The sequence below is a fragment of the Leptopilina heterotoma genome, unplaced genomic scaffold (assembly GCF_015476425.1).
Source record: "Leptopilina heterotoma isolate Lh14 unplaced genomic scaffold, ASM1547642v1 Lhet_81, whole genome shotgun sequence".
Classification (NCBI taxonomy): domain Eukaryota; kingdom Metazoa; phylum Arthropoda; class Insecta; order Hymenoptera; family Figitidae; genus Leptopilina; species Leptopilina heterotoma.
Window position 1 is genome coordinate 2923109 of NW_025111185.1, and position 26765 is coordinate 2949873.

The 26765-nt window shown below is 27.4% G+C and overlaps 2 protein-coding genes across 7 annotated transcripts in view; one reads left to right on the plus strand and one right to left on the minus strand.

Moving 5' to 3' along the window:
- The window catches only part of LOC122511359, a 65809-nt gene extending 58859 nt beyond the window's left edge, over positions 1-6950 (plus strand). For all 4 annotated transcript variants that reach the window (XM_043626541.1, XM_043626543.1, XM_043626540.1 and 1 more), the window contains 2 exons: positions 379-773; positions 3687-6950. In XM_043626541.1, coding sequence (XP_043482476.1) covers positions 379-773; positions 3687-4020 — 729 coding nt within the window. In that variant the 3' untranslated portion in view covers positions 4021-6950. The remainder of the gene's footprint in view (positions 1-378; positions 774-3686) is intronic.
- LOC122511360 (MAP kinase-interacting serine/threonine-protein kinase 1-like) overlaps positions 5279-26765 on the minus strand; it is a 44524-nt gene continuing 23037 nt past the window's right edge. For 2 of the 3 annotated variants that reach the window (XM_043626545.1, XM_043626544.1), the window contains 4 exons: positions 18607-18729; positions 14387-14743; positions 11692-12262; positions 5279-8959 (listed from right to left, as the gene is read on the minus strand). In XM_043626545.1, coding sequence (XP_043482480.1) covers positions 8500-8959; positions 11692-12262; positions 14387-14743; positions 18607-18729 — 1511 coding nt within the window. In that variant the 3' untranslated portion in view covers positions 5279-8499. Of the gene's footprint in view, positions 8960-11691; positions 12263-14386; positions 14744-18606; positions 18730-25809; positions 26722-26765 lie in introns of those variants that run through there. The other variant, XM_043626546.1, reaches the window with a different exon arrangement.

The window sequence follows — 26765 nt, forward strand, 5'->3', positions numbered from 1 at the left end:
TGCAATTTCTTTTTGAATATTCAAGTGAAATAATATTTCCAAATACTATATTTTTCTAAATAATGTAACGTATTCTTCGGCGAAAGGAACTATTTTTGACAAAAGTTTGAAATTAAAGTAAATGTGACTTGTTTTCGGTATATAAACTATTAGTATTTAATTCTTTATTATATACAAATCATTATTATACCTATACATTCAGTAAATAATGATTTTGGTGTCAAATAATCAAAAATAAATCGAAAAATACTAAATACCATAAACATAACCTAAAATTTTGGGCAAATGTTATCCTTTCACCGTAGAACTTTACTTAATTTCCAAAAAAATATTACCGACAGAAAAAATGGCTACAAATTTATTTTCATTTGCTTGCAGGTTCATCCAAACGTCACAAAAGTTCTCAATCACTATCAAAAATTAGGAAAAGTGCACGTGACGCCTATAACACTTCCTGGCGGTCAGCCGAATATGCCAATTTTCCAACACATGTACTTGACTAAGAAGACTAATCATAAACGGCAAAACGAACTAATTCCTTACAATGATTGTCTATATAAACACATGTATGAGTATGAATACATTGTTCTCTTGGATGTTGATGAAGTGATAATGCCACTTCAGGATGCAACGTGGCAAGATTTGATGAAAAATCGTGTTCTACCGAAAGCATTCAAATTAAAGAACGAAACGCGAGCTTCCTATAATGTTCGAAATGTTTACTTCCTAGACGATCTTCTTCATTCACATGGTTCATTTAAGGACATTCCAAAGTAAGTTTGCTTTCAATTTTAACTTCAATAGACACTCATGTTATTATTATTATTATTATTATTATTATTATTATTATTATTATTATTATTATTATTGTTACCAATATATTAATAATCACACACTAGTTTTCAAATATTCAAAACGATTTCCTAATTTTTAGAATATTAATGAAAAGAAGAAGTGTCTAAAAATGTAGCAATTACAATTTACCTTATTTGCCTTGATGGATTGTTGCTTCTATTTTCGTATCGAAAATGTAATATTTTCTATTAATAATAGTAACGTTATCCAATAGAATTCAACTTTTGAAACTGAAAATACCTCTTGTTTTAAATTTAATTGTGTAAATATACATAATCCCTTTAGAAAACCGGTTAGTGTTTACATTCTTTGCCCGCGTGTGCCCGCGCGATTGACTAAATTCTAAATTTAAAGACCCTAACCTAACCTCCTTTACGACTGGTGCATGCGCATACAAAAATAGCGGGAATTTTTTAAATTACTTTCCTTGCGGAGAGAAAAGAGTTATAGAAAAATCCAAAAAATACTTTCCTTTCATCCTTTGTATAGATAAAATTAATATTTATGTTTCTAAACATTAAAATTCTCTCATTTATTATGTACATTAGAAAATAAAATTTTATAGAATGATCTTTCCCCCCCCCTCTGCCCTAAGGAGCGTGACGAAGTTTGTGAACGACCCTTAAGGCCCTTTAAAAAAAACAATTAAAAAATCCATTATAAGAGCATGGGGGGAGTGTTAAAAGTAAACATAATATTACAGTAATTGCAAGTCATTAAAATAATGACAATTGGAAATAGAAATGAAAACGAAACAGTGTCTACTAATATCGGCGCATATAATCTTTGCTCTAAATCGGCAATCGTAAACGTTAAATTTAAATAACAGTATAATCAAAATAATAGTATTCCATATTGCAATTTGCTTACTGATACGGGCACTTAAACATTCTTTTCCACCTTAAAGAATGAAAGTACAAGTATCTGAGTGAGAGGAAAACTCTTCCTTATATGTAGGAGGAAGATTTTTGCTCTGACGTTCATGATAGACGATGCATATTGTTCTTTTTATGTCTACAATTACAAAATAGATACCGCATGTACATACTTTCTAAGCAAATATTATTTGCCTTTCTAAAATAAAATGACAAAGTTCAATTAATTGTTTATCAAAGATATAAAAAAAATAGTTCCTACATCAATTTTCTACTCTTCATCATTGTTAGGTATGTCTCTGTAAAATTATGTAATTGTTAAAAAATGTGACGCGTCCCAAAGAAATATAATTATTTTAAGGTTATGTTTGTGTTATTTTTACCCGATTTAAAAGTTTATGCTTGATTGTACAAAACTAAAAGCAGTTTTTAATGATTATTTTTTATGTTAAGAGGGTTAAGCATTCTTATTTTATATTGAGGATTGATTTCCTTTTTTTATTGTCACTTTCGGAAATATAAACATAACCTAAAATTTTTACTTCTTATCGTTTTTTCGGAGCGTGGCAATTATTAAATAATTTGTATGGTAATAGTAATAATAATAATAATAATAATAATAATAATAATAATAGTAATAATAATAATAATAATAGCAATAATAACAATAATAATAAATGAATAATTAACAGGGTTGCCACGCAACCTGGAAAACCTGGAAATGTTAGGAAATTTTATAAACCATGAAAAAACCTGGAAAAGTCAGGGAATTTTAATCAAAATCCTGGTTGTTTTATAAAGTTATTGTGTTTATTCTTGAAATCAATAATTTTAATAACTAAAATTCTTTAATATATATATTTAATTGATTATTAAAAATAATGGATTTATAGAAGAATTTTAGTTAAAAACACTAAAACAAATTGAATTTTGAAGAAATTACAAATAATTGCAGAAATTATTATTATTATTATTATTCAATTATTTTCATAAATAATAACATTTTTATACAGATTTAATTATTTTCATAAATAATAAAACTCATCGCAGACTTTCAATTACTTTTTAAAAAATTGGATAAATTCTTTCTTTAATTCTTATCACAATAATTGTGGAAAGAATTGAATAATTATTATTCAATTATTTTCCTTTGCTACATTTTTTTTATTATAATTTAAGTATTATTTATTTATTTTCAATACATTTTAAATTAAATTTCTTCAAAGAATTAAATTATTATTTTCAAAAATTTTAATGAAATTCTTTGAAACAATTCAATTTTTTTTAAAATAATTTTTATAAAATTCTTCGTATAAATTTAATTAATTTCAAAAATTTGTCAAAATTCAATTAATTTCAATAAAATTTCACAAAAGAATTCAATTATTTAAAAAGAAATTTTAATAAAATTCATCTCAATTATTTTCAAAAATTTTAATAAAATTCTTGGCAGAATTTCAATTATTTTTAATACAATTTTCATCAAATTCCTCGAAAAATGCAATTATTCTTAAAAATTTTATTAAAATTTGCCAAGAGAATTCATATTATTTAAAAATTTGTTGATAAAATTTTTTATGAAAAATTGAAAATTCAATTTTAAGAAACATTCAATATAATAAAATATGTATTTTTGTTTTGAAAAAATGGAATTCTCGTAGAATTTTCTAATAAATATTGATTTAAAAATGAATTTTAGTTAAAATTTTAGATTATAATTATTGTCATTTTAAAAACCTGGAAAAATTCCGTTTTTAACCTGGAAAACCTTAAAAAGTTCGGGAATTTGAAAAGAGCAAAAGCGTTGCAATCCTGATTAACAAAAATATAATTTACTAATTATATAAAATTTCTTGAATTATTATTATTTTTGTTTAAAAAATAGTTAAATAGTTAAAGTAAAATAAAAATATTTCTCTTGATATAAATATTAATATTGTATAATTATAATTTCAGGTACATGCACATGTTGCAACATGTTTACAGGTCCAAGAACTTCACAAAGCCTAATCAATACATCAAGTGTTTTCATAATCCAGAAAGAGTGGTTACGCTTCATAATCATTTTCCTCTGGCCTGCTTAGGGGCTGGATGTACTAGTTATCCAATTGAGACTGAAGATGCTCAGTTGCAGCATTACAGAGCAGACTGTGTTAAGTCGTTGAAGAAATCGTGTGTCGAATATAGAGAAAATAGTGTAATGGACACAACAATTTGGATGTACAAGGACAAGTTAATTTCAAGAATGACCAATACCTTGAAAACTTTAGGCTTTTTTGGACTCAGTTAAATTATAATCGATTTCTTTTTTCTTCTTTTAATGCCAATTGTATAAAAACTTGTCGCTATTATAATTAAACAAATTTTGCTCATTTTTTTAATTTTTTTTTTCGAGAATAAAAATGAAACACTTAAGTCCGCAATGTTTTTAATAACAAAATTTTATTTTTTAAATTTATCTCTATTTTCAATTAATTCAATTAATTAAAATTCAATTAATGTAATTAATAAAAAAATTTCAATTAATTCTATTAATTGAATTAATTATTACTCAAAAGACAATGCTCAAAAAGAACGTAAATTTGTAGCGCAAATAAAATCGTTGCATTATTTTATAGTTTTTAGAAACATTGCGGACTTGGTCCTCAGGAAGAAAAGTTCTTTCTCATTCGAAGAATGTAGTTAAGTTAAAGAAAAAGGAAAAGAGAAGAAAAAATCTCTTACATTTGTATACAATACGTAATAATGTTTCTACGAATTCTAAAACCTTTTTCTTTCCAACTGTTGTACTCGTGCATAATTTTGTTAATCGCCAAAGGGTGATGTGCTCAATAATTGTTTTCATAATTGAATACGAAACAAAACGGTATATCAATTCAATTAATTATTAAAAATGTATTATTTTTTTAAATCTGTATATATTTCTCCGAGCGTAAAAATGTTGCGCTCACTATTTATAATGAAAATTTAAACTTAATGGAAAAACTTTTTTATATTACAAGAAAAATAGTTTATAAAAAGTTTAAATATTGTTCTTACGTTATAAAATTGGAATTTTTAAATTAGAAGAAGCTGAATGACGTATAAAATAAATTTATGTAAGAACTTATTTAATTATAAACTTTATACTCTGTATAAACTATATAAGACTCACTTTTTATTCTTTATGGAAAGTCTCTTTCATTTTTTTTTTTTTAAGGAACAATTTTCTGTCTCCTCGATTTTCTGTTATGTTCATGGTGAAACTTGATCGCTTTTGTGTGTGATTTATTATTATTGTATCCGATATTAATTTTTAAGTTTAATAAGCGAACATTGTTACACCATGAATTCCCTGTACGCTTTCATCGACTTTATTGTCATTTTCATTATAAAAATTAAGTTTGTTGCTTTTATGTTTATGTAAATAAATACGTAATTAATTAAAAAGAACTCTTTAATTTTCATTCCTTAAAATCAGAAAACGAAACTAAAAACAACTCTTACTTTTTTAATTTTCTAAATGAAATGGAAAAAATTGTTTGGATTCGCAAAAATAAAACACATAATTAAAAGATGATTCGTATGACTTTATTTTTATTTTTTTTTTGTCATTTTTTTCGTCTTTATCACCTTCTCTTTTATCAATTCTCTTCTCCTCTCTCGCTCTTTAAAAAAGTAACGAAAATCTCGCTCTTCTCTCTTAGTGTATAACTTTTACAGACGCCAATAATTCATTCGCTTTTTTTTCTTTTGTAATTCTGAATCCCTTTTCAAACACGCAATGCTCTCGCATACTCTGAAAAAATAATGCACGAAGTAAAGAGAAAAAGAATTATATATGTGTACGTGTATAATTTACCGCTCTCTGTCTAGTCGGAAAATTCATTGTAAAAACTATCGATGACAATGACAATTTAGAATCGATCATGACAAAAATATTGTATAAAGAAGAATATAAATATTTTTAAATGTAATCAAAAAGGAACAAAAATACTTATTTTTAGAGATGAGAGTGAAATATATTTAATTATTATTTAACTATTAGATAAAACGGAAATTTTTCATGATCGATTTCTTACAATTGAGACACCGAGGGAAATGTTTCTCACGTTGTTATTGCACCCGGTGTCTATTTTTTTTTTAATAATTTAGCGAGCGGTAGCTTAATCTATAAAAAAGGACTTTTTTTCTTCTTTCTCTTAGAAGCTAATAGTTAATTTTTTAGTACTCTTCTATCATCTTACACACGATTCACAAACATTCTTCCATAACTCTCGCACCAATCACTCGCGGATAAACCGCTAACAAGGTGATAATTATGGCCATTTTTATATTCTGCCTTATTTTCATTTCATATTTCATACTTCGTTCATAATCTCACACTTCATTCATTAAAAAAAAATAAACGATCGTTTATTGAAAGTGGTACACTCTCGATAATATTATCGTAAAATTTTTTTTTTTGTATTTTCGAGCCTGCGAATGTGGAGGAAAACAAGTAACGATTCTTTCAAGAGTGTACATTTTTTTTTTAAATCGATTTGTCGCTGAAAAAACGATCGTTAAAAACGGATTTTTAAAATTTCGAGAAGCGCTAAATATGGCTTTGTTTTGTAACTTCTCATTCTTTCAACTTTAGACATTGCTTTTCTCGTTTTAATATATGTCGTAAGGATTTGTTTTTATATACACGAAGTTTACAAGTGTAGCTTTATTCAGTCGTTGAATTGTCGAAAAAAATGCACTTATCGTCTCTGAATTACTGTCTGGATTTGTTTTTTTTCAATAACTCTATTTTTTTTTTTTAGTCTTTTCTATACTTTTCTTTCACATGTAAAAACATCTTATTAAAACTCAGGAGAAAAAAAACAATATCCAGACAAAAATTCGAGTTATTCTAATTCATAAAATGCGTTACTGACATTCCACTACGTTCGAATGTTTATCAATTATATATTATGAGAAAAGCCTAATCTCAACTCAACGACTGACTCAAGCTACGTTTTGGACGCCTATCGCCTACAAATTCGTTAAGATTCCTCGTGTTTATTTTTCTCCAAGGGAAGAAAGATCTCAAAGAATATTAAACACGAGAGTCTCACGTAAAAAGTTTTGTTTCCTGTTCTTTGACTCTTTGAACAGAACAAAAGCAGGTTAAGAATTGGCGCATTTTAATTCTTTCTGCCCTGAGTGAAACAACTCCCAAGGTCGCGACAACTGTTTATAAGCGGACCCAAATAAAAAAAAAACAACGATAGACAGCAATGCTAATGCCATCTTTTTAAAGGAAATACCAAGAAAATTGGGCTTTTACCAAGGAAGTGTATAACGTGAAAGTTTCGATGAAAATCACGCGCCAATCTCTCATTATTTCGGTCAAATTTTTTCAAGGAACATGAACAAAGTAATTGAAAAAATTAATTATAGAAAACAGAAGAAGAAAAATTAATTTTATAACAATTGAAATTTTTAATTCGATTTTCAAAATTCTTCAAAATTGGATTTACTTTGCCCCTTTGTTCCTTCTAAATATATAAATCTAATCTAATGTTGTTTCTCTTCTCGCTTAACGCTTGCTTTTGATACAGGTACAAATTTAATGTTAAAGGATTTCACGCTATGCGAATGTTTTCTTTAAATCACTATAGTTTTTTTTTAAAAACAGTTGTTAAGACAACTATATAAATCATTAATCGTTCGTCCCTTTCCCCTTCTATTTTTAAAAAATATTTTTTTGCTTCTCCAAGCGATTGTTAAATTATTACAAAGTTCTTAAACACTTACTGAGCAAACTATGCACCGCACAAGGGGTTTATTCACAAATATTCTATCACAATTTGTTTCCTCAATGTCTTTTTAAAAACCTTGGGACGAACGAATTATACAATAATTCAAATCGAGTTTTTCGATGTTTGCAGATAAGTATGCGCATCATCGAGAAAATTCTTTAATATTTTTCAAATTTTCAGCAACTTCACCAAATTGAAAATATTCTTTGTGTGTAAATACTACGCACAATATTACCATGAGAGGGAGGGAAACTCCTTCTCAAAACAAAAATCGAGTTACGTGTACTATACATGTATGTTATATCTTGGTTCAAGCTGTCAAAAAAGAAAAGTTAGTAACTTTACTGTCAACGTTAACGTTTTTATAATCAAGAAAATACGTTTACTTTTTTTTATTCCTGTGCGTGTCTGATTAAACAGAATTTACGGGAATCATCTCTGCATACTTTTCCAAATTCTCACAAATTCTACAAAACTGAATTATTAAAATTATAAAAAAAAAAATATATGAAAGTTGAGACTTGTATTACTTTCTATTATGATTATGATGATTAATATTATTATTAGTATTATTACTACCAGTCAGTGGAAAAGCGCAGAGACATCATCGCGTATTGTCTTAAAAGAAACGTTTAAAAGATGAAAAAACACTGTTTGAAAAAATTAATCGGAATAAGAAGCTAATTTTTACGGTAAACATAACTGTCTAAATTGAAACTGAATATAGTAACTATTGATAGTGATCGACATTACTAATCAGTGAATGTCATCGGTAACGTCGTTTTCGTTGCAGTCAAAATATCGGAGACATGAAACAAATTCACGTCCCGATTAGAAATCACAAAAATTGAATTAGAAATTCACAAAATTGTTTTTCTTTTTGTCGATGGTGTGTGGCTGTTTTTTTTTAAAGTTGTGGATATAAAGACGAATTACTGCAGCGAGAAAGGGAAATGTTTTTTTTTTTCAAGAAAAAATATATGTGTATGTTCGCATTTTTAGCCACTTGGTGATGCGACAATCGGCGTATTTTGACGTTCAAGAAGAGTCGAACGAGCTTTTAAACGTCTCTGCATTAGCAGACTTTCGCTGGGTGGTGATAGACCAAACAAATTTTTTATTGGATCCTTGTCGATCAATCGATTCTTACCGATGATCTTGGAATCACTTAGATCGATACTAGAACGCACCGAAGAAGATCTGTGGCGCGAGCCAGGTTCAAATTCGCAAGACGAATGTGTCGCGCCATTCTTATTACTGTGTTCTGACAATTCACTGCTTGAGTCAGACATATGACCGTATGGATGATTATCGTCGTCAGTTGATGATGTCGACAATCTTGGCTCTCTGTTCTCTAAGAGCTCCTCCAAATTCACGGAGAAATGCTGGAAAACCACGCGATTCACCGCCATGGCTGATTCGGCAAAGGCAGACAATTCACGAGCTGAGTTGTTCCTCCTAATAAGAAAAATTGAATTAATTAAATTTTTGAAAATATTTTCTAAGTAATAGAAATTTTATTTACAGGGTTGCCACACTTTTTACTCATTTGAAATTCCCTGACATTTCCAGATTAAAAAAAAAATTTTTCCAGGTTTTTAAAACTATATTTACATTTTTTATCAAATTAAATAACTAATAAATTTTTATAACTAAACGGAACATTGACATAATACTGTATTATTATAATATTTATTTATTACTCAATCAGAGTTGTCACAAAAATTTAATTTTCCTTTTCACAGACTTTTCCCTGAATTCCGGACAAAATTTTGACTTTTTCTCTGACTTTAAAGAAATGATTAGAAAAATGAAATTAGAAAATGATTAGATACTCAAAAAATGTTCTATTAGATTTATTTACGAATTTCTTTAATTGAAAAAATATTCAAAAACATCAATAACTTCTTTTTTAAATAAATATAATAATAATAATAATTTATTAAAATAATGACAGAATCATTATTTTATATTATAATAATATTATTACTGTAACTTATTCAACATTATTTTCATCATTTTAATTTAATTACTATTTTCTAGAATTTCCAACTAAAATTCCTCTTTAAATCAATTATTTTTAATAAATTTTTGAAAAAGTTCTTTTTGAGAATTTTTAAATCGATTTGTTTACACTTCAATTTTACCAAAAATTTCGATTATTAGGAAATTTTTCAATTAAATATACATTAGAAAATAAAAACTTCAAATAGTTTCAAAAAAATTCAATTAAACTTTTCCAAAAAATTAGCTCTATAAAATTTATAATTAAAATTATGAATCCTTTTCAAAATTCAATTATTTCTAAAAATTCACGCTATAATCACGCTATAAGGCTTTTAATATTCAATTATCTAAAATTTTAACTAAAATTCATTTTTAAATACATTTTTATTCGAGAATTCAATTATTTAAATAGGTACGAAAATAAATAATTTATTGAATAATTGAATGTTTCTCAAAAAATTGAATTTTAATAAAATTTTAATATTATTTTCTTAAACATTTGAATTATTGCAAAGAAATTTATAAAACAATTTGTAAAGAATTGAATTTCTGTGATATTTATATTATTTATGACAGTTTTGAAAATAATTGAATTTTTGCAATCATTTATAACTTCTCCAAAATTCAATTTTTTTTCGTATTTTTAACTAAAATTCTACTATAAATCTTTTTTTTTTTAATAACTAGTTAAATATACATTAAAATATTTAACTAATTTCTACAGAATTTAAATTAAAATTCTTTAAAAAAGTTAGTTCTATAAAATTAACAATTAAAATTATGAAAAATTCAAATTTTCAAAGATTTCAATTTGAAAACTTTTCAAAATTCACGCTAAAATGCTTTTAATATTCAATTATTATTATCTAAAAAAATTTAGCTGAAATTTGTTTTTAAATTAATTTTTATTAGAAAATTTTACGAGAATTCAATAATTTAAATTTAAATAAATAATTTATTGAATGTTTCTCAGAATCGAATTCTAATAAAGAATTTTATTGAACAAATTTTTAAACAATTGAATTCCTTTGACAAATTTCAATAAAATTTTTAAGAATAATTATAAATTTTTTCGAATATTCTTAGAGAATTAAATTTTTTAAATACGAAAATTCAATTTTTTATAATAATTGAACTGGCCATGTTTTTTTCTTCAGTTTATTAAGATTTAAATATTTTCAAAAAATAAAAATAATCAAATTTTTGAAGAATTTTAATTGTAAATATGACCATTATTTCTCCGAAATTTTAATAAATCCAAAAAAGTAAATTTTTATTTGCTTAATATTCGAAGATAATTGAATCTTAAAAAATTCTATAAGAATTAAGTAGTTTTTAAAAATATTTTAATGTAATTTTTCAAAAACAATAGAAATTCTTAAAGGAGTTTTTGTATTATTTAAAAAAACTAATTAATTTTTTGATGAATTTTAATGAAATATTTTGAACATGAATATTTCTCCAAAATGTTAAAAATAATTCTAAAATGTTATTATTTTTTGTATGTATTTAAATTTTCGAAAATATGTAATTAAAAGTACTGAAAATACTAAATTTAAAAAAATTAGCAGCTAATTTTCATTAATTTTCAGTTTTAAATTTTCGTTTAAAGATTTTTCATTAAAATTTTTGACAATTCAATTATTTTTAAAATTTGCAATTAAAATTCTTCAATAGTTGATTTTTAAAAATTCTAACAAAATACTTGAAAAAAATTAATTATTTTCAATTAAATTTTACAGAAATTTCAATTACTCAAAATCTTTTTAATTGTATATTTTAAAAAATTTAAATAGAAAAATTATTCAAAAATAATTTCTGAAAGATTTGTTTATAGTTGTTATTCGCACTATAAAATTCGAATTGAATTGCATTTCATACTAAAAAATATGATATTTTCTTGCAATGTTTGGAAAAAAGTTGAAAGTCGCAATTTTTGAAAATAAGTCGAAAAAAATCTCAATTTTCTTAATTTCCCTGACAAAAAAATTTTTTTTCTGACATTTCCCTGACTTTGCTGACATGTGGCCACCCTGATCAATGATTTTTCCAGGTTCTTTCAAGGTTAAAAAATTCCCTGACATTTTTAGGTTTTCCAGGTGGCGTGGCAACTTTGTATTATTAGTTGATGAGTGGAAAAAACCACATTTATTGTAAAATTAACAGTTTTTCATCAGCAATACCTTATGATGTGCGGAGTGACCAAGGACCTGTTTCCACACTCAACACGACTGGGTCCAGGCGTGATCCAAGGATGTTCGAGGACACACTCCGCACTGAGTCTTTGATGGGCGTTTTTAACGAGCAAACCTCTAATGAGGTCCTTGGCGTCTTCGGAAATAGTTGTCCATTCACTGTCGGGAAATTCATAGTTGCCTTCCTGGATACTGGTGAAGAGCATTTGCTGGCAGGCTCTGCAATTCTCACCCCTTTCCCAGCCACAGTCAGTGCCGCAATTTCCATAAAACGGAGGATAGCCGCACAGTAGAATGTACATAATAACGCCCAGACTCCAAAGATCACATCTCTTATCGTAGTAATTTGCCTCTCCGATAAAAGCCTCCACTACTTCTGGTGCCATAAACTCTGCACTGCCAACTGGTGTTAAGAGTTGAGGAGTTGCTACTGGACTTGACAGGGAGTTGTTGAATTTTATTCCCGATCCAAGATCAAAATCGCACACTTTTATTGGTGTCAGTTTGTCAGGATGAACACACAATATGTTCTCTGGCTTCAGATCCCTGTGAGCAATTCCTGAAAATTTTTTCAACAAATTAATAATCAATCAATTCAAAGCAATTCAATTAATATTCGAAATTTATTTATTACAGACAAAAATTATCAACGTTGCCACAAACATTTAATTTTGTTTTTTTCTTAATATTCAGATAAAATTGACTTTTTCCCTGACTTTCTTTTTCCCAGAATATTCTGATTCACTCTAAAAATTATTTGTTACTCAAATAAATGTTTTACAAAAACATATTTTACAAAATAAATTTACAAATTTCTTCGAAAGTAATATTATTCGAAAACATTTTTGAAATTCAACAACTTTATAAGAATAATATAAAACATAAAGATATCGATAAAGATATCGATATCATGTTTTATAATAATAAATAATTTTTGAAAAAGTTCTTTGAAAATTTTCATATTTTTTTATTTGTTTATAATTCAATTTTATAACATTTCTATTAATCGAAAATTCTTCAATTAATTATAAATAAAAAACAATAAAAACTTCAAATAATTTCAACAAAAAATTCAATTAAACTTTTGCAATAAAATGAATTCTATAAAATTGTTACTTAAAAGTGTGAAAAATTCAAAATTTCAAAGATTTTAATATGAAAACCTTTTTAAAATTCAATTATTTCTAAAAATTCACTTTATAATTCTTATAATTTTCAATTATCAAAAATTTAAACTGAAATTCATTTTTAAATCAATTTTCATTAGAAAATTCTACAAGAATTTAATTATATAATTGAATGCTTTTTTAAATTGAATTCTCATAGAAAAAATATATCTATAAATTTGTAAATAATTGAATTCTATCGACGAATTTTAATAAAATTTTGATGAAAAATGACATTTTTCAAGGGATTCGAATAATTTAAAAAAAAGAAATTTATAACAAATTTGTAAATAATTAAATTCCTGTGAAAATTTTATTATTTATGAAAATAATTAAATTCTTTTAAAAATTTAATTAAAAATGTATTCAAAAAATTATTTTAATTTCTAATAAAATTTTTAAAAATAATAGCATTTTTCCAGGAATTCATTAAAAATTATATTCAAATTCAAAATAATTGAAATTTTTATTATTTATGAAAATTTCCAGGAATTCATTAAAAAATTGATTTAAAAATAATTGAAATCCTATGATGAGTTTTATTAGTTATGAAAATAATTTAATTTTTACAACGAATTTTATTACAATTTTTAAAAATAATTGAATTTTTGTGAAGAATTTTTTAAAAATCTTTTTAAATAATTAATAATTTCGAAAATTTTATGGAAATTGTGTTTTAAATAATTGAATTCCTGTGAAAATTTTTCTATTTATAAATAAAATTAAATATTTGCATAGAATTTTATAAAATTTTTTTTTTTAATTATTGCGAAGTCTTTTGGAAAATTTTATTAAAATTTTTGAAAATAATTGAATTTTGGAGAAGAATTACATTATTTATAAAGATAATTGAAATTTTGACGAGAATTTAAAAAAAATTTTGAACAAAATTGAATCTTTGCGAAGAATTTTATTAAAATTATATTCATAATAATTGAATTTATCGAAAGTAATTTATTATTTATGAAAATAATTGAATTTTTGCGAAGAATTTTATTATATTTATAAAAATAATTGAATTTTTGTGAAGAGTTTTATTAAAATTCTTGAGAACAATTGAATTTTTGCTAAGAATTATTTTATTTTTGAAAATAATTTCTAAATTAATTTCTAAATTTTATAAAATTTCAAATTAAAACCTTTGGAAGTTGATCTATTTAATTGCAAACGCAATTCTTTTAAAATTGAATAAATTTTGAAACATTTGATTTGAATAGTAGTTAAAAATTACACAAATACATTCGGACAAGTGGTTTTTTAATAAAAAAAAAATTACTCCAACGTTTCGAAATCAATACTATTTCTTCTTCAGGGAGTCAATAAATCAAAAGTTTTACATTACATGTCAAAAGAATAAAAAATTTAGCCAAAAATTGGAATTTAACATTTGCAGTTAGTAACAACGGAAAATATAATTCATTACTAATAGATTATAAAATTAAAATTTTTCCCAGTACTTTTATAAAAAAATTCCCTGACCTGTGGCAACTCCGATTATTGAAATCTGTTGTAATTACCTTTTTTATGAAGGAAATTGAGTGCACTGGCAATTTCTTTGATGATTTGGCTTGCCTCCCTCTCGCTGAAGTGATTTTTCTCTTGAATTCTGCGCAATAGCTGGCCACCATTCACCTTTTCAAAGACGAGGTAGAATTTGTCGTCATCTTCGAAAAATTCAATGAGCTGAATAATGTTGGGATGTCCTTGGCAGTGGTGGAAAGTCTCCACTTCCTTGAACACCCTAGTTCGAGCATGGCCTGGAATCTTGTCGATGATTTTAACAGCATATTCCAGATCAGTGTATAATGAGGTGCAAGCTTGTACTGAAGCGTAGGCGCCTTCACCAAGAACTTCCCCAGTGAGTTTGTAGAGTTCTGCAATAAAAATCCACTTCTTGTATAAACACATCGGATTTATCATTTTATTTACTAACTACTCATTATTTTATTTATTTAAAGACTTTCACCTTCATTTCAAAGAGAAAAATCATCGTCTGACGATCTTTCTTGCCAAAAGTTTGGCACACAAAACAAAAAGCCAAAAAAACAAAACTTAAGGCTAAATTATCAATTTATATCAAATTTTTAATTTAAATACGTATTTAAAATACGTGACTGACTATATAACTGACTTATAAGAGATCATTTCTGGACTTCTGGTGGTATTTTTTTGTTATATTTTGGATTTGAATTTAGTAGATTTAGTGGAAGAATATGAATTTAAGTGATTAAAGTTTAATAAAGGATTACATAGCAGGCGTTAAGTTGCACGTATTTGGTGTGTATTTCCGTGCATACATGCGATTGTATAAGTGTGAGGCAATGTCAAGGTCAAAGGGAGAGAACTTGGTTGAACCACACGGCGCAACTACGTTCCCCTCTGTCTCTATCACTCTTCAGCCATTAGCTATAGTTCATATAAATTCTCCTCCAGTTTCCCCTCTTCGACCAACCCTCGACAAAGATCTGCAGCACTGTAGAGTTGAAACGTACTGTACTCGAAAAAGTACACTCAAAACAAAAATATTAGCACACTCAAAAATTATCGAGTACTCAGGCCTTTGCTCAGGATACAAACAAAATAGTAGGTACAAAATAGCGATCCAACACCGACAGAAACGCAAAATACAAAATGTGTATTACAAACAAATTTACATATCTTATTATTCTGAACTATTCTTCATTTTATTATGGCCTTAACGAAGATACGAAAATAACCCTAAATAACGCTAGAAAAAGTGATAAAAAAGTGATTTTAAAAAAGAGTCCAAATTATTTATTTTTTCTTGTAGAAATTTCAATAATTCGTTCCTACTTTCTATAGAAACGAAAGGCTGGCAACACTGCCGGCATGAAATATAGCTGAAATCCAATAACGTTTTCCACTTCTCTGGAAGAATGCTTAAAAATGCAAAGATCTCATGAGAGTAATAACCAGTGAACGTAATATATGATTTCATCATCCAAAAAAAAGCGCTTCCTACTTTAAATTTTCAAAGAATCGAAATTTTTTCGGAACCTCGTGACTTTTATATACCCTTAAGGTGCAATACAGTCGACTTAGTCCATTAAAAGTACAAAAAAAAGTCGAAAAACTCGTTTATTTTACATCAGATTTGTCACAAAAACTTGATTTTCTATTTCTGGAAGTTTTAACTAAATTTATTCAAGATTTGAATAATTATTTTCAAAAATATGTATTTAAATACGAAACCTTCGGAAATTTGATTATTTTGAAAAATTGCTACTATAGTTCTTCAAAAATTCAATAATTTTATAGAATTTTTAACTAAACTTCTAATTCTCTAATTTTAATGTCTGCTGTCCAAAGCAATTATTTTTTGTAGATTAAAAATATTAAAAATAGTTCAATTTTAAAAAATTATAAAGAAAAAAATTCTAAAAATTACTTTTTAGACGTTTTATCTTCATAGGTACAATTTTTTTAAGACTAATTTGTAATTCAAATTCTTCAAAATTTGACTTAAGAAGTTTTAATAAAATACTTTTGTAAAAATCAATTATTTTCAATAAAATCTTACAAAATTTCAATTATTTAAAAACTTTTCAATTATGAATTGAAAATATTGAAAATTTGAAAATAATTATTGAATAATTTTAAATATTTAATTGAAAAAATTCTACAACTTATACTTTTTTAAAAATTGTTTCAGTATACAATTGTTTAAAAATAATTTTGATTAATTTTCACTATCAAATATTTTCATTAAAATTTTTAAAAATTCAAACATTTTCAAAATTTGAATTTAAAATTCTTCTAAATTTGACATTTAAGGAATTTTAATTAAATAGTTTTAAAAAATCAATTTTCAATAAAATTTTACAAAATTTCAATTATTTAAAAACTTTCCAATTATGTAGTAATTAAAAATATTAAAAATTTGAAAATAATTGAAATTTTGTAAAATTTTATTGAAAAATATTCTAAAAATTATTTTCAGGGTGGCCGCAAAATTGACTTTATCAATTTCCCTGACATTTTACTGACATAACAACGAATTTCCCTGACAAAAATTTTTTTGTTTAGAGCAAAAAATGTATTGCATGACCGTCTTAATTTCTTTAATTGACCTGACAAAAGAATTTTTCCTGACATTTCCCTGACTTTACTGACAAAATATTTTTTTTCCCTGACATTTCCCTGACTTTAGTGACTTTACTGACATGTGGCCACCCTGATTTTCAATATTGTTAGATGATAATTTTGATTAATTTTCATTATCAAATTTTGAAGATTTTGCATTAAAATTTTTAAGAATACAAATTATTTTCAAAATTTGAATTTTTAAGAATTCAATTATTTTCCAAATTTAAATTTACAAGAGTTCTCTTGTTTTCAAAACTTAAATTTGTAAAATTAATAAAAATTTAACTTTCAAGAATTTTAATGAAATAAATTTTTAAAAAAATCAATTATTTTCAATGAAATTTTACAAAATTGCAATTATTTAAAAACTTGACATATTTCGAAAAAATAATTACTTTGAATAAATAATTATTGAAATATTTGAGTACAAAAATCAGAATAAAGTATAATCTTTTTATAGAATAGAAAATCTAAGATAAACTTATGAAGTTTATAATGATAATATTCACACTTTAATAACAACCGGAATAATGATTTCTTTCGATATATTTTAAAATTATTCCAGTCTTGAATGAATACAATGGAACTTAATGGCGACGTGCGTCCTTCAGAGTGAAGGTCCTTTAGCACTTTTTGCAGTTAATTTCCATGTTATTCATTGTTGACAGGGTTACTATGACTGATTTCTTCAATAAGCTATATATTCAGTTACATACCGGCGTGCGTAAATTCACCCGAGTTCATTAAAAGTCAATTTAACTCGATTTCACTTTATTAAACCCTTTGACCACTTTTATTAAATTAAAACTCAAGTCTTAAAAAAACAATCACTCATTCTATATACTCTCTGATACTTTTCGAAAAATACCCGAAAGTTTTTGCACCGACTAACTCTGAACATACTTTTACTATTCATTTTTTTTATAAAGAATTTAGAAGAAAGAATTTTTTAAGAAAGAAATGAACTTCTTAGAAAATAAATTCTTTTTTGGATAATAAAGTTTGAAACCTATGAAAGAAATAGTTCACACACTTTCTGTCAATGACAATAAATGCAAGCTCATTTATCTAAATTGTAGTAAAAAAAATACGCATGTACGGAAAAGTTTTTAAAATTATGCCTACATTACTGTATATTTACATTATACAGTAAAGAGAAACGATATAAACACTTTGTGCTTAATGACTGTTTATTAAAGGCAAGACCAGTGTTTGTAAATGCGGAAGTAACAAAGGTCTACAACCTAGTCGAGGATAAGAAAAACGCACGTCGACAGTGTTCTGTTCATTAACAAAAATCGTTTATTATTCACTTCTTTTATATTCTTTCTCGAAAATTAAGGTGAAAGCCGTAAAAACTAACAACCAAAAAGGAAATATTCTTGAAAAAGTATAATCAAAAATGAACAAAGAACTAAAAATTCTAATACTGATAATAACGACTCAAACAATTCTAGTTTTTATTATTATTCGAAGTCCCTGAATTTAGCTTCGTAAACAATCATTTCTCCACAAATAAATAATAAAAAACGATTTCTTTAGGTAAGCAAAGGTTTCTTTTAAATAAAAATACCGAATATCTCAATTGAACGAGTAAAAGAAAGTAAAAATAAACGAATTGTCAATTTACCTTGAAAGCAAGAAGACACCAAGGATGAACCAGATCTCTTCTTCCTGCGTCTTTTGCGTCTGGCTTCTTCCTGGCGAGCTTGCACCGAACTCATTGACTCTCCAGTTGAAGATACACCATCACCTGAAAAACAGAACGAAAACACAAATTAATTCACTAAAAAATTGCATTTTATTAAGTTCTACCTTCCCAAAAAAGGTAACTAAGAAGCAAACGAATTGTAAGTTATGTTTGGGTTAAATTTATCTCGATTAAAAGTATCCTTTTCGAAGTTTTTTTTTTTAATTCTTTTCGAAAACTTTTCTGTAATAGAATTTTCTTTCTGTATTTTTACTCAAAAATTATAAACCAAACCTACAAATTTTTGCTTCTTAGGCCTCAAGTAATATCTTGTCAGCCGATTGAGGGCACATTGCAAAAAAAAAAACTGATGACTGCAGAAAGTTAATTGCAAATGAGAAATAACAAGTTTGTGAAAGTAATTCTTGTTTTAATTTTTGTTTTTTCCAAATTATAAAAAAGACCTATTTTGAAAATTTCTAATCTTCAGGCAGTGATGCTATAACTACCAATTTACTGACAATTTGCTTTAAAAATCTACTAATTTCTCAAGTCTTTTAAGTTCCCTTCTTATGTAATTCAATCGATTTTTAAAAAAAGTTTTAAAAATCTACTAATTTCCCAAGTCTTTAAGTTCTTTTTTATGTAATTCCATCGATTTTTTAAAAAATCGATGGAATTACATAAAAAAGAACTTAAAAACTCAAGAAATTAGTGAACACGCTTTTTTGCTCGGAAAAATTCCTTAAAAAATCGAAAGTCCACAAAAGATTAAAAGAAAAAACGCAATTTACTTGAAAAGGAAAAAAAGTTACACAATATGTTTTGTTTAGAGAATATTTTCTTTACATTGTACAGCAGGAACACGTGACTCGTGCTTTCGCTATCAACCACTAAAGCCGGTGATGTAACATATTGTTCACAAAGTTATCGATAGATATGGCTAGGTATTAAAGAGGGAAGATTAGTCACTGCTTTTATTGCTATTTAACCTTTTTTTTATTTCTTCATTGATCCCTATCAACGTTATTTTCTGTTTTTATAAAAGTAATCATCTTTTAAATAAAGCACAACAGGCCAATGTACGATTTTATCTCTTTCTTCAATTAAAATTCAAATATATAATCCACAATTGACAACGTCTGTAAATTCAAAATCCTAATTTCCAAGTGAGTAAATTTTTAAGAAGACTTCTGCGTATTTTTTTAAAACAATTTTGAATTTTTACTATTTTTGGAGAAAAAATTGCTATGATCGAAGTAAATTTTTGTAAAATGAAACTTTGAATTTGAAAACAACTTTTATTCTGACTTTTATGAATATGCGATGCACCATGAAAAATATAAGGGAAAAGAAAAATAATCAGCGTCAAAGTTGAGAGAGCAAAACAAAGAAAGTTAATGGTTGCCAAAGAGGATCAAAGCCATCTAATTGGTATTTGTGTCGACGTTGGTTGGCAACTCGCATGTACCTCTCAGATATATACTCATTGCAGACCTTACACAAGTGCATTGTCAGTGTATAAATGCATGTGAGGCGGGGTTGAAAATCGAAGAGGTCGTATTATCCAAGGTCTCTTCAACCCGCCAAATGGCACGTACGCACAAAACCAGGAATTCAAAACTCTTTCCATAAAAATAATATTAATACGATTAAATTATCTAAATTTAGGATCAAGACTTTTCTAAAAACAAACATTTTCTCGAAATCTAAGAATCTTTTCGAAAAAAATAGACTTTTGAACTGAGACTACATACCAAATTCTTCAGACATGAAATTTTGTATACATAGCAAAGAAATCAAAAAAATATTCTTTAGAGGCACAAATTTTTCAACATCTTAAACCCAAAATATCCGTCTTTACCCACAGTTTATCAAGGATATCAAAGTGCGACAAAAAAAGTATCAAAAACGTCGCATCTTAAACCCAAAATATCATTTTTTACACATAGTTTATCTAAGCATATCAAAGTGCGACAAAAAACCCATATCAAAACATTGCATCTTATAACAATTTTGATATGTTGTCACAATTTCGTATAAAATTAAAAAAGACAGCATTTATCGATACGAAAACAAAAGTAAAGAAATTTTATTGACTACCTTTTGATTTTTAATGTAAATACCTAAAAAAAAGGACAAATACCGCATTCAGTAGTGTACATTAACTTTTTGTTTAAATGACATCAATAAGTTTTTTTCAGCCTCCATATAATTCAATAAAATTAAGAGTAATCTAACAATTAAAAAAAACCTGCACTTTAATGCACTTTACAAAAAAATTGTCAATATTTTCAACTAAAAAACCAAATACGAAAAGCAAAGTGTGTGATGTAATTCAAAGAGTAGATGATGTTTGAGTGAATATTTGTTTTCTTGAAAGGCAAAGCATCTGTTTTACATATTGTAAAGCCAGATGGGACCGGTCTTACGAAACCGGTTTATTCAAGAGGACTTTTAAAAAAAAACATCACTTCGAGATGTGAAAATACAATACTTGGAGAAAAAAATTAAACAATTAGGGACTTTCTTTAATGAAATTAAAAAGAACAGATAAACTTTTCCCTTTCTCGTTCAATTTTCAACTATTCAAAAATTACAGTTTTGGAATCACTCAAAAACCGGTATAACAAAATTAGAGTAAAAAAACTATATAGTAACAATATTTGTAGAAAAGAAATCGTAGCAAAAAATTGTAATATAAAAAACAGAAAAGTTTGTAAAATTTAGCGTGATTGAGTCGGTAAGAAATTATATTTTTCCTCATAAAAGGAAGTAATTGCGTCGTCGCTTTATTGGAATCGATACTTTAATTCTTAAAAATCGATGAATAAACTCAGTTTTATGACCTAGAATATACATGTATATCGTGGAACTAGGCATTAATGGAGAAAATTAACCGGAATTTGAAAAAAGAAATGTTTCCTTTGAGTAAGTTTCATACTTTCACATCTCTAGTTTTGTGATAAATATGTAAATTTCAATGCGATTCGGAAATAGAGATATTTAAAACGTAAATATCCATTAATTTTCAGTTTCTATCGAAATTAAAAGTCTAGACCAATGACTAATTTTATAAGTAAATATAAACATATATATTTTATAATAACTAATTTTTATATTGTCTCTTAACAAGTCAACTGACTTTACTTAATTCTTTCATATACACCTCGGAAGTGAAATATATCCGGACACTAAAACCTAAAAAAAATTGTTTCATTCTTTTGCGAAAAAAATGCTTTTTATCGCTCTTCAACTTCGTGAAATTTTAGGCTAAGTTTCTAATTTTTTGAATGAAAATAAACATAAATTTCGGCTTTAAGCAGAAACATTCAATTAAGCTAAAAATAGGTTCTTGAAATTAGCAATTTGCTCCTTAGGTTAATTAGCCATTGATAAATTTAAGATAAAAGATAAACAATTATTTAACTTTATCTTCAATGTCGATAAACTATCTGATGAAGATTGCGCACATGTAATTGATAATTTCTCATTTTCTTCAAAAACTTATCAAAGGACAAAAATATTATTTGATAATTTCGTGCGCGGAATTATCCGAAAATTAACAAAATTTTACAAACGTATTTCTTATTGAAAATATCTTTTGTTTCAGGATTCCTTTGTTATGGGGTTTTGCAGTAGCAGTTGAGAAAGAGCGGTTAATTTTAACGTGTGGGGAGTGAAATTACCCCAAACAGTCGTTCTTTGTTAGCTACCCCAATAATCAAAATGCTAGGGGGGAAAAATCCAAGGGCAAATATATCCAACAAGTATCGGACAGATGATGATTCTAGTAATTCCGTTAATGCTTCCTCATAAAATATCCATATTTGTTGCATTTCGAGAAAAAAAAACGGTCGACGCCAACTTCATGGACTTGAAAAATATCGATATTTTTAAATATAATTACGGTTTAGTTACAATTTACGATGTTTTGTTTTATTTCTTTTTTCCTAAAATAAATTATAAGTTTTTCTGCGGATATCAAAATTGAGACAAAAAACGAATCAAAACGTTGCTTGTCTCAATTTTGATATCCTTAAAAAAAGTAATGCATAAAACAATATTGCAAGTTGAGGCGAAAGTTAGCAGCCCGATGCGGCTCACGGAAGAAATTGGAATGTCAAGTGACGGGGTCATGGCACGACAATGCACAAGAAACGCTTCTTGGTGACAGTAAGTTGTACATCGAAATTTTTATAACGATTTCGCTGTATGCATACATATATATGTACACCTAGTTATATACAGTTGGTGGGCGTTTATAATAGCGTGGGTTAAAGAGAAATCATTTGAAACTTTGCTATTTGCTCGCTTAGCTGTATGTACAGGACGACGTTCATGCATAATGGCAAGGATCAGTTCATTGTCTTAGAACTCCCTGATCTCACATCTCGATATTTTAACTTTACAGATCGATCGTAAATCTTTCGAACGAGAATATATTTTCTATTCAATAAATTGTTCCCACGATCTAACTCTATATATGCACTATGCAGGAACTCTAATTTTTCAGAAACTGTGGTTTAATTGAAAGATTTATCACATTGATATACATTAAATTTCCTTTTAGATCATGAATTATTTTATGTTGCTTTTTAATTGTGGTTTTTTTTTGCAATGTTTGAACTTAACCCTCTGTTGATGCTAACTTATTCCCACTCTATCGTCATAGAAAGTAACTATGGACCACACCAGTAACTATGGACAAAAAGTATAACTACGATTTTTGATGATAATGGTCGTTGGCAACAGCAGAGACACTTGGGTCGCTGAAATTAGCGTCGAAACGCTATTTTCCCTAAAATGAAAAGAACAAAACTTTTTAAGGTTTTAGATTAACCCTCTGCTGATGCTAATTTATGCCCACCCTATCGCCATGAACATTCGTCCAAACTGACGATTTTTGCCGATAACGGTCGTTAGCAACAGCAGTTAAAACAATAGTCCGAACTTATTTGTGACTCCCCAGGTGAATGAAAGAAGTGAAATTAGTAACATTTTCATCTCTAACAACCCTGAGAAAAATTTTTTGATGCTAGCGTCGATGCTAACATTAGGAACATACCTAAGAAGCAAATGATCTTAAGCTTAACAGTTGGATTTCATAGTTATATTAAACCATCTAAAGTGGAAAACTTTTTCCGAAAAAATGCATTTGAATCAAGAATACAATATACAAAGGTTTTAACCCGAAGCAGGTATACAGATTTTTCCCAGAAGGCCACAAAAACTACATCTCTTTAGAAAGCACCTACAGGATCTAAAAAAAGGTATCTTCACAATAGATCCTATTTTTTGAATATTCAGTTTCAAAACTACAAATAATTGTTCGATTTTGGATTTTCTACATCAAAAAAATGTGTCTTTATCTATACCCAAGGGAAATTTTGCAATAAAGCATTGCCAGAAAGATGCGTATACTGTTGTTTTGAAGTGGGTTAGTAGTAGTCGAAGGGGGAATAAAAGGGAGGAATATTGCTAGAGTAGGGCAGGAAGAACAAAGGACAAAAGGAACGCGTCTCTGCGCATGCTTCTAAATAAGCTATATGTAGCATCTATGGGGAAATACACACATCCCCCCATAGATTCACGGGGTACATCTGCTTTAAAAAGGACAAAGAGTCACGAGCCAACTTGCGGAAGTTAAACTTTCCCCTCGAATTTCGTTTTGAAAGACCTTCAAAGCCAACTGATTATTATTTTTCTTATGCCCTAACTTTGACCTCAGTGAATAATTAAACTAAAGATTTGATTCCACTTCCAATTTTCCCTGACTTTATGCAAAATTATTAAACTTTTTTTCTTGAGAAGAAGAATATTAATAACAATCAGAAAAAATGCAAAGCAACACTTTTGATTCGTTTTTTTTTGTCTCAATATTCTTGAGAAAAACTGTGAAACGAGATGATAGATAATTTGAGAAATGTAATTAATAACAAAAAGGTCAAGTTTGAAATGATAAAAATGATTCAAGGTTCAATGAGAACTAGTCAGTCGTTAAATAGATAAAAATGATTAAGAAAATGTGTTAATTGTTAATTGAAATGTGCCAATAGCCAATAAGAATAAATTTCTTTTAGCCACATTACGAAAAGTCGGATTTTAAATTGAATTTGCAGTTTGAAATGACAATAAATTATCACGTATGCATATCTGGCAAGATGGTCGTGTTCCTTTTCTGTGCCAGTCATTGAACTCTTGTTTGGCCTCCGTTGGTGCCTGCCGGCGAGAATTACACAAAAATACTTCTGCTCTATGCAAAATCTACTGCTGAGATGAATTTTAGGAAAATACCATCTAAATTTAACTATTTAAAATTTATCAAAATTCCACGATTCTTGAATTTATTTAAACGTATTCGTTTGTATTCATTTGAAAAAAGGAGAAAAAAAGTTCTTTAGGAAAGAAATATTTTTTCTTTTTTTCTTTATTTGTAGTTCATATATGCAATAAGTTATAGCGGATATGCAGTCTGATCTGACTTCATTCACAATGAGAATGTTAAATGGAAATATCTATTATCTCTTGAGGAGAATCATCATGGTCGTCTGTCATGTTCATTGCTATAGATAAATTGCAATTTATTATTCGCATGAATTTATGGGGAATAGAACTGCAAGATTGCTTCAGCTAAAAATTTGCCTTTGATACCCATTTTTAGAAAAATTTAATAGTATTCCAATCGTTTGTTCATTGAACTCGTTTTAATTCATAAATATACTAATGAATATCGCAGTTGAAAATGAGAAAGTCTTTTCATCATTCTTGATTCAAAATTATATTTTTATCGGCTAACAGAAAACTTTAATACGAGGATAAGAAAAAAGTGATGAAAAAGTACTTGTTATAACAACTGATTCACCTATATGTATACAAAATGACTAACTTATTCACGACATTGCATCATTTTGTAAACAAATTTGGAAATAAATACAGATCACGACCTTGGAGAGACAGCAAATTTTTGACGATTCTACATGGCTGAAAGTGGACAAAATGTTTATAAATACTGTTTTGGAAATTAGCCGGTAAGAGACCAATGGCGGCTGACAAATCCTGTTGATCCTTTGCAAAGAATCATAAAGTTTACATCATCAAGTGAAAGACATCGTAGAAAATAAAACAAAAAAAGAAACTCACCTCGACCACTTTCTTGTCGCGAATCCTCGCGTTCTTCCAGAATCTTCTCCACCATTTTTGTTGAAATTTAACACACGTCACGCGCTCAACAATGAATCAACCGTTCCGAAGTGTTTTCCACTCGTTTATCGTGAGGGATCGTTCTTCGACACTAATGCAATCGCACTGATATCAATAATTATAAAAAAGTTTCAGTCGTATATACAAAAAAACGCTTAAACTCTAAAGTTACTGATACAATCTTCAACCCACTACGAAAAAATTGCAGAAAATCTCTTTGATGTCGATTAACTCCTCTTCCTTTGTACGATGGGATCAGATCGATGTATATCAGTGGTAGGTATCACAGATATAAATAAATATACAAAGCCTATTTACACTCTGTATGTTCTCTCTTGATCGTCGTTTAAACGATACACATATCTTCATCCAATATTGGACTCTTCGACGACAACTATAATGTCGGCTTTTTATACTTTAATATTTCTCGAATAAATACTATCACAGACTTTAAAAACTGCACTCCTCTATGACTCAAAAAAAATTCTCCTCTTACTCCAAATATTGTGAAGGAACTGCAAAAAACCAAGACAGAATCTTCCTCCTCTTGCTAATTTTTGGAGCCTCCTGGCAAGATCTCAAAGAAGGTGAAAAATGGAGCTCCTCTCTGCATCCAACTGCTGCTCAACCTCGTTTCTTCTCTTTTAGGCTCACCGCGTAGACTATTTAACGGATAGTTTTGATATTTTCCGATGAGGAAAATCTCTCTGGATAGTCGCTTTTCCGTTACTATCTCACAGCCTCTCGCTCGCAGCGGAAATTGGGCTCGGAAGCACATTAAAAATCCTTCGGCTAATACATCTGTCCTGCTTTACGTTCACCGTCCTTCACTGCTCGGCAGCTGGTTTCCGACTGACTTAACAAAATGGCCGACAGTCTAGTTACCATCACATCAT